The 9,261-nt window shown below is 29.5% G+C and overlaps 2 protein-coding genes across 2 annotated transcripts; both read right to left on the bottom strand.

Annotated features, from left to right (window-relative positions):
* Positions 1-37: 37 nt before the first annotated feature.
* On the bottom strand, positions 38-3,456 carry LOC118065884 (phosphotriesterase-related protein). Its single transcript, XM_035081442.1, has 6 exons — positions 3,296-3,456; positions 2,888-3,241; positions 2,336-2,494; positions 1,536-1,700; positions 1,244-1,461; positions 38-400 (listed from the first exon to the last, which is right to left on the bottom strand). Exons 1-6 carry the CDS (start codon positions 3,318-3,320, stop codon positions 263-265), a joined length of 1,059 nt encoding a protein of 352 aa, XP_034937333.1. The 5' UTR covers positions 3,321-3,456; the 3' UTR covers positions 38-262.
* Positions 3,457-3,910: 454 nt separating this feature from the next.
* Positions 3,911-9,248, bottom strand: Cdc27 (cell division cycle protein 27). The gene is made up of 8 exons (XM_035081441.1): positions 9,051-9,248; positions 8,034-8,109; positions 7,196-7,715; positions 6,780-7,089; positions 6,462-6,650; positions 5,287-6,387; positions 5,006-5,153; positions 3,911-4,922 (listed from the first exon to the last, which is right to left on the bottom strand). Exons 1-8 carry the CDS (start codon positions 9,072-9,074, stop codon positions 4,789-4,791), a joined length of 2,502 nt encoding a protein of 833 aa, XP_034937332.1. The 5' UTR covers positions 9,075-9,248; the 3' UTR covers positions 3,911-4,788.
* Positions 9,249-9,261: the final 13 nt, after the last annotated feature.

The following is a 9,261-nucleotide window of genomic DNA, read 5'->3' as shown; positions in this document are numbered from 1 at the left end:
AAGATTTATTTATAGATTCATTGATCAATACATAACAACATTGTTGTTTTTATCAATATTTATTAAAGTTACATAATTTTTATTAATTGTATTGTATGTATTTGATAAGTAAATTAAATGATTGTAATCAAGTATTGATTTTATCATTTTCTCTCTTTACAGAATATTGGGATTTTTGAGGATAAACTTTTTTAAAAGCTTTTTTAAGCTTTTCGATCTCTAAGCTTTAAGGTTTAAGCTTTAAGTGATAGATTATTATCGTCTATTCTCTACGAGATAACCATGTCTTTGGATTAACGATTGTAATAGCATCGATTTCTTCGGGGCTGAAGCCCTTTGCTAACATTCTTGGGACAATGTTTATGAGGATGTGAGAATAACCATGACCACCGTATCGAACCTGAAATAATGCAATTTATTATTAAGAAAAAATCAATTAGTGTTGATTAATCTATTAATAATGAACGATTTATTTGTTGGTCTTTTTCATTAACATTTTTCAATTAATCATTCAACTATTTGAGGTTTGTTAGTAGCATTTTGTTTGGATGAAAATATTTTCTAGAAAGAAATCCATATGTTTATGACAGCTACATTTTTTATACGGAAGTAAAATTTGATAAGTTTGTTTTATCCTTGCAAATCAATCAATAGTTAGACTTGAAGTTTCTAAAGGTTTAATAATTAAAAAAATCTAGTAAAAAGATCTTTTTTAAAGAAAAAAAAAACAAACTCCAGAATTAGAAAATACGTTGTTTTGATAGAATTATTAATTCTCTTGTTAATCTTGTAAAAGTTCCTGCAGCTAAAGTTATTTAACCATTTATTTGTTTCAACTTATTTTTCATAGAAATATGATTTAAATATCTTTTCATCTGCAATTGTCATTTTTTTTTATTCAAATCGATAAAAACTAGAATAATTCCAACTGTAAAAAATGAGTATTCTATCAACAATAATAAGAAATTAATTTAATTTTTTGAATATCAAGTTTTTATGAAATTTTTCACGCCAGTTGGTGTGTTCATTTCATTAGTTTTAACAAATCCAACTTGAAAAAACAGTTAGGTTTTCAATATTTTATATTACTATTAAAATAAAACTGTCCACAGAATTATTCAGTTCTATTATAAATTCATGTATGGGATAAGCAATCATGACTAATTCTTTTACTAGGAACTTCTGTCGTTTCAGATAAAGATGAAATTTTTCAGTTTTATCATTATTGTTTTATTTTACAAACCAGACGATGCTTAGTGTGGATATCATGACTCATCAGAATTTGTTCAATTCCTCTATCTTCCTTAATCCAACCAATTCTTTGAAGTCTCTGAGCATCAGAAGGCATGTCTGTCTTCTCATCGAGTTGATAATAAGAGCATTCGGTACCGAATAAGTCGAACTGACAGTAACTTCTGAGCTTAGCAAATTCCAATAATTCAGCTTTCTCCGGGATTGATCCTACTCAGGAAGATTATCAATTAAAATCAACTTTGATAAAAGTAGTATCCTATATGCTATATCCTGTATTTTACTGTCTAGATGTGACATAATAGTTTTCCGAGGGTCTCCACCGGCTTCAAGGAATATTCTCATGATTTCAAAAGGTGCTTGTGGGTTCCTTCCAGGATGAAATGAAATAGGTGATCCAAGCTGTTCTTGGACTTGAGCAGCAGAACGGATAGCTCTCTTTTCGAAATCTAAAACAGAAAATATATTTACTTGATAGGAATGTGTATTGGGGGATGATATTGAATGTAATTTAGAGTGTGACAGTAGTAAGTTTGAGAAGGTGTGAGTGATAGGCGTGAAAGAGGTTGAGTTTAAATGCCACCCTTAGGGTGTAAAATAACCCAGATATGTTTGCGAAGAGAGGTATACATACGTTGGGAGGAATTATTTTTGATGGTATTTTATTTCTTCAAGTGATATTTGGCAAAGGTGAAAGTCATTGGAAAGCAAAACAGTGTTGATGATCATTTATTGGACTGGAGGACAGAAGGAATTTCAGCGTGAAATTTCCATTTGCTGAAAATTGATCCCAACTAACAGAAAAATTTCCCATCTCTATTTTTGATAAAAATGAGAGAGAAATTACAGAGAAAAGTAAATAATATTCTTTATGAAAAATTCAAATGGTGAAATTTTGATACTCCTCGCTATGAATAATCGAGTGACCTTTTATATTTTATCAAAGCAACTCTAGACAACTCAAAGTAATGAAACATGATAAAATATTAATTACACAAGTATATACTACTTGTTTTCTTCTCTTACTACCTAACACATTAATGTTCTAATGGAAATAGCCAACTTCAATCTTTTTTCCAATTACCAGTAATCGGCCAAGAACTTCCAACTTCTCCAATAAATCCTGCCTTGACTTCAGGAAATTCTTCACAACCTTGAGTCAACTCTTTCATCACTAAATCATATATCTTCTCTTCACTCATCATAAGAACTGACATGTTTTGGACAGCTTCAACATAATGTCCTGTGGAAAAATTTCTACTATTTATTTTGAACAAATTTTATTTCAACTTAAAAATAGAGCAAGTTAATAAAAAAAATGTTACTATACAATTTCTTCTTTTCAATTTCAATTTACTAATTTCGTTGTTAATTTTCCGGTTAAATGCTTAAACAGATTTATTTCTGTTGAATTCAAGTGAAAAATTACAGGAAAGATAGTTTACTTTACTCTATTGAGATATTAAAAAATTTTCTATTTCAGAATGGAGTTTATTATCTTTTAAAAGACGATGTTATTAAAAATTTATTTACACATATGAAAAATATTTAATCTTGAATATGTCTAATCATTTATAAACACTGAATAATTCCTCAATCAAAAAACTTTATAATATTTATACACTGATGAACTTGCCTGTTCCGATGATAATATTTACTCCAGTCTCTTGACTAACTTTCTTCGCAAATGGAATATCTCTTCTGATTCCATAACTAGTATTTTCAACGATTGTTCCTCCCCCAAACTTTTTAAACATTTTCACGTCTTCCAAAACAGCTACTAAAGTATCATCATCATTAAAATTAACATTATATGAACTACTGTAAGGATACTGTTTAACAAGTCCTACATTAGTTAGATCAATTTTTTTGCTTTGGAAATAGTTTTCCAATAATTTCGGTGGAGGAACGTAAAATTTGTTGAAGTCTAAAGTCAGGTGTTCATGAGTTAGAGTTTTCCCTAGTTGAGAAACTCTTGTTGGCCCAAGAACTGAAACGAATTAATAATTAATCATCTTTTAATGAGTTGAATTATTCCACCCACCTGTTTCCACGCTTGTGGTATCCATTTTGATTGTTTGCTAATTCGTTCCAATGAATTCGAAAGTAGAAGAGTAGAATATGACTTGAAACCTCGTTATCAATTGGTAACGACAGCAGATTCTGGCAGTATCTTTGATAAAAATTTATTTTCTTTATTTGGTTAGATAAGACAAACTTAACTGCCTTGATAAATTATTTATTGATCAATATATGTATAATTAAGTAGAGAGAATGTACTGGTTGACGTTCCAATTGCGCAAATGATTTAACCTACGACTATATATTTCTTGCATAAAATTATTTAAATCGTTGGTAACTTCACTAAAGAACACGCAGTATATAAAAACTAATGAAAGGGAAAAAAATGCAAGTGAAATGCATTTTTTATTCGTTTATTTATTATGTATATTTTCACCGAAATTTCACGGTCATATGAAAGTCCGGTATTTTATTGAATAATTTAATGACGTGTGTATACTTTTATTTTTAAATACTATGCTTGGTTTACTGTCGATTCGTTTTACTTGATTTGAATAATTCAGTCGTATATTAATTTCTTTTCAATTAATAATAATAATAAAATTTATAATTATAATTGTAATAATAATAATATTAATTATTTTTGAATATTTATTTGCTTTTTGCTGGTTAACATAAACGATCGACAACGCGAATCCAATTGCACTCTCATATATTTTACTTTTATACGGCTTCTTTAACAGCCCAGACATATTCAGCAATATCTTAAATAACTAATTATTAATTATTATCATTATAATAACCGTAACAATAAAATATTACTAATAATAATTTACATTTACACAGGACTCATATCTTTTCCTTTTTTTTCAAGCCACATTTTAATTTAAAAATCCATCACTCAATTACTATTATTATTAGTTCAAATAATATAATTAATATTAATAATATTCATGTATTTTGTTGATGGAATTGCAAAAAAAGGAAAAAATTTTTTTAACGTATAAAATATACAGAACACACAGCGTACAATTATCAAAGGAAATAAATCGCGAAACAGTCTTGAATAATCCGCAATCATTTAAACAATACTCTTGCATAAAAGTTTAACTCATTTCACTCTTTTGTTCCTGTTTTTTCAATCAAACATGAACTCATATCAAACATAAACGATTTTGAATCATAAAAAAATTTATCCTATAATTAAATTATTACTCAAAGTTCCAATTAGTTATTAAGTTTAATTTAAAGTCCAACCTGCGACTATTTAATTTAAAAATTAGTTCAATAATAAATCTTTTTTACGATTATTTAGATGACAGAAGATTACATTAATACGGGTTTTAATTTTTTTGCCGTTATGAATTTATAGCTGTTTATAAATTTTTTTTTTTTTTTTAATTAGTGGATTCGTCGATGACGGTGTCGCCGCTGAAGCTGTCGTCGGGTGTAGTGACGTGTTGTCGAATTAAACTGAGTTGTAAAGGTATTATTTATTCGACTTATTCGAAGTCTTCATAAACTGTCATCGCTATCATCTGCATGAGCTTCCATACTAACAGTTCTCGAGAGTCCACTCCCTTCACCTGTTAATTCTCGCGTTGTGTCGCTTTCTTGTTCTGTCATACTGTTATTTAATGGTTCATTTCCTAAAAATAAAATTATTAATATTTTTGACTTTGCTTTTAATTTATTTCAAAATTTATGACATTAATTGATGAAGATTTTTTACCTGATTGCGTTACTGGTGTTTCTTCGTCTCCTTGGCCAGGACTTAATATAGCTTCTTTTATTTGACTATTGACACCTTTGGGATCTAAGTCTGTTGCCCAACTAAAGTACATCAAAGCTAAATGAGTATTACCTAATTTTTTATGAATCTGATCATCTCTAAATAACAGAAATTATTGTTTAATAAAATAGTAATATTGTAATAGTCATTCATTGGTGTGTTCCATTAAAAGAAGTTCAATTAAGAATTTAAAAAAAATAATAATAAAAAATAATAGATACCTTTCCTATTGAATAATAGACTAGAGACTCTTTGGGAGCAATGTTCTTCAGCTCTTCAAATTCTTTTAGCGCATCGGCGTATCGTCCAATAGAGAAGTTAATACTAGCTCTATGAAACTTACAGAGAGTATCATTCGGAGCATTAGCAATAGCAGCACTAAGAGTTCGTAGCGCTTGATCAGTTTTCTTAAGAGCATGTTGAACAACACCAATGTGGCACATAATAGCAGAATGATAAGGATTGATTTGAAGAGCACGTTTAAAGTGTACTTCAGCTAGGCTATATTGTTCTTGTTTAGAAAAAATGGTCCCTAGACCAAACCAAGCATTGTAATGCCTTGGATCAAGTCTTATAGCATTTCTAAACGCTGTTATCGCTTTATCAAGCTCCTCTGTCATCACGTACTCGTGTCCAAGTAGAGTATAAGCATAAGGAAAACTTGGATCTACTTGGATAGCACGCTGGAAGAATTTTATCGCTGTCTCGTGTTCAGTTTGTGCTGAGAAAAGATTTCCGGTAGCACACCAAGCGGCTGGTGAGTTTCTATCTTCAGAAACAAGTTCTTGAGCCAATGTTGAAAGCTGAACCTCAGCGTGTAAATGCCATAGAACCGTGCTGTAAATTTCCATCAGATCCATTCGTTGTGGTTCCAGTTGTCTAACTTCCGCAAAGAAGCTTGCAGCTGTCTTATAATCATTCATCTCAAAATGAGCTTTTGCCAGCATCGATAATACCCAACCAGTGGTGTAATGATGCTCTGGTAAAACTGAAAGAATTTCTACTGCTTGTGAACAGTTAAATTGACTCAAATGTTGATAAGCCATGCCAAGGTCTCTCAAAAGAGACATCAATCCTTCAGTACATTGTTTTTGAACCATTACAGCGCAGTGTGTAGCATTGGTCTGATTTAATGCATTAGTTGTTGCTACCATTTTTTCTGAAGTTATTGTCTCACTTTTTTCTTTCTCATTTCTATTTCGTTCATTCAATTCATTAAATGAGGTCTTGTTTAAATTAGTCTTTGATAAACGGGCTTTGGTCTTGCGTGACGGCGACTTTGGCGTCACAAATTTATTTCTATTCGGAGATTTATTGTTTTCCTAAAAAATATCATTATTAATAAATCATGATGTGGTATATATTTTCAAATAATATTTTTTTGGAAATGTGTTACCTTAACTGAATAACTGTGGCTAAAAAGCCGAGAAGATCGTCGAACATTTGTATTTTGAAGCGCTGGTGGTGTTGGAGTTGGTGTCGTTGGAGTAACGGTTACAATATTGGCAGTATTACTAGTATTTCCGGACTGAGAAAAAACTGGTTTTCCTTGTTGCAATGGAGTATCTTTTCTAGACATTAATTGCTAGAAAGAAACACAAACTAATTACTTTTCTGAGTAATTTTTCATTTTATTTTTTTCTTGTCAACACAACTTTTCAAAGATTTTTGAATTCAAAAAATGAAAAAAATAAAATAGAAAAAAAAAACTTACGCCTACATGAGCACGAAAACTGCTTACTCTCTTGGCTAAGCTTTTTTGATCATTCGCCTCTGTGAGAGTGACATGTGAAGGGATAACAGCAGGTTCTGGAGTGTTATTATCCAATGGAAGAATTCCGAAACTTGGTGTTAAAGGACTTAGAGAATTACTGAACATACTTCTATATCTGGGAGGTTTTCCACGGGGAGATATCGTTGGTGGATTTGTGTACAAAATTGATTGTGGCTGTGGTGTTTCTTCTATTGAGTACAATCGAATAGTTGGTGTTATACCGTTTACAATAACAGCTTGTGTTGGAGTTCTAAAAAAATTAATTAAATATTATTGAAAAATTCTTATCAATAATCATAAATGTTGTTTTGCGGTTTAAGGATTGATTTAACAAAGATTTATGAAAAATTACTTACAGATTATTATTTGGCGTTGGTGAATTATTATTATTAGGAATAATTATTTCTGGTTCCGAAATATAATTTAATTGATTAGTTCCATGACACATTGCAAAATTTTCTAGTTTATCTAATTGAAAAACTTTATTAGGATCAACTTTTTCTCCAACATTACAAAGTTCTTCGAATGAATGCCAAAGAAATGGATTTAATTTGAGAGCTAGTTTATGAGCCTCGTTAGCTTTAGCAGTTCTTGTCATTTTATAATAAATTTTAGCAATTATTTGTAAGGAAAAACATGCTTGATCACCAAATTGATGAATTATTTCTTCTAAATTTTTCAACTGTTTATAATAGCCATCAACAATGGCTGCTTCGGCTTCTGCATATTTTTCGAGATCATAACAACATTTTGCTAGAAGAAAACGACATTGAGATGAACTTGGAGCCTTTTTACTTAACAATCCATGGGCCTGTCGTACTCTTCCAGCACGATAATAACATGTAGCTAATAGGAAAAGCGTATCTTCTGTGTCAACTGAAATGAAGGCAAAATTTCTATTAATAAATCAATATTCAATTAGTAATTTAATTAATTTTCAAGCTCGATTATATATTCTAGAGTTTTATTTTATACAGTTATTTTCATATGAACAGAAAAGAAAGTTTTTCATAAATTGCTTTTACTTTATATCTGAAACAAAGAAATCATACAATTGTACTTTTTTCTCGCGTATTTTACTGCTTTTATATGAAAAAATACCATCAACAACAGTTAGAATTAGTTGAATGATGCAAAGTTTATTTAGTGATTTAATGAATTATTTATAATTTTTTAGATGAATGTGTTAATTACCTTCTGCGAAGAGTCGTTCTGCTAGAAAAATAGCGTCAGCATAGGCATAATGGTTAAGACAGTGCCATATGGCAGCCTGAAAAATATGATGACATTTAATAACCAATTTTTAAATTTCTTATCATATAATTGATTACAGAATAAACTTATATGAATTAATTATTGGCAAGGTACTGTTAGAGAAGTATTTTCACTGTTTAATAGTTTCTATTTTTTTGTGCAATTTTATTATATTCAATTATACTGAAACTCATCACATAAGTAATAATAGAAAAATTATCAAATTTATTTAATTACTAGGATTTTGATTTTTCAAAAAACTAAGTTTTTTTTATGTAAATAACTTTGAATAAATATTTTTTTTTCATAAAATAAAATGTCAAATTAGAATATATTAGTTCTTTTACGTTTTTGTGACGTTTATACAACTCATAATAACTGTTCTTCACGTAAATAGATGAAAAAGATGATAATGTATCAATGTACTCCAAAGTATCAGTGAAATTATGTTACTTTTATATGAAAAATTATTCTTATAAACTGATGTTTATTTTTTATCGATAGAAGAACTCGAATTTTTAATGACAGTCTAGATTCGATAAGGCAGTTCATCCAATTTGTACTAAAATCAACAAAGACTATTTGATTCGATAATACAAGTAAGTGAAATTGTTCGATATAATAGCATGATTTTATCAAAAAACGAATAATAAGGTGATTAGCAAATGAGAACTGCTGAGAATAATGATTCGGTAGTTTTGGACGACAGATTGAGACTAGAAAGACTGAGAAAATATAGTGCTGGCATTGACGTAAATGGAACAAATACATAAATGTCTCAAAGGATAAAAATTGGAGTATTGATATGTTGAGTTGTCAATATTAGTAAGTGTAGATGCGCAGAGACTAGAGAATTGCACATACAATTAGAGACTGCACTGTATTCTCTCTCTTTTGCTCTTACTCTCTCAATTTTTATCTCTCTCTTTCATCGATCCGCCTATGCACTTTACTTACTTGAACTGGTTCCTGAACAATCATTTTTAATTATTAAGCATACACATTAATAAATCCAATTGAATAACTTTTTAGATAATGTTTAAGATTTTTATTTAACACAATAAGATTATTAATTAATACTTCAGAAACTGCCAAACGATTCATCAGATAAATTTTATACGAGAGTCCATCTTTACTCAATTCTTTTAAAGTGAACAACTGACTTTTC

The sequence above is a fragment of the Chelonus insularis genome, unplaced genomic scaffold, assembly GCF_013357705.1.
Source record: "Chelonus insularis isolate UGA/USDA-ARS -01 unplaced genomic scaffold, ASM1335770v1 contig_324_pilon, whole genome shotgun sequence".
Classification (NCBI taxonomy): Eukaryota; Metazoa; Arthropoda; class Insecta; order Hymenoptera; family Braconidae; genus Chelonus; species Chelonus insularis.
This window is presented reverse-complemented; position numbering and strand designations above follow the sequence as displayed.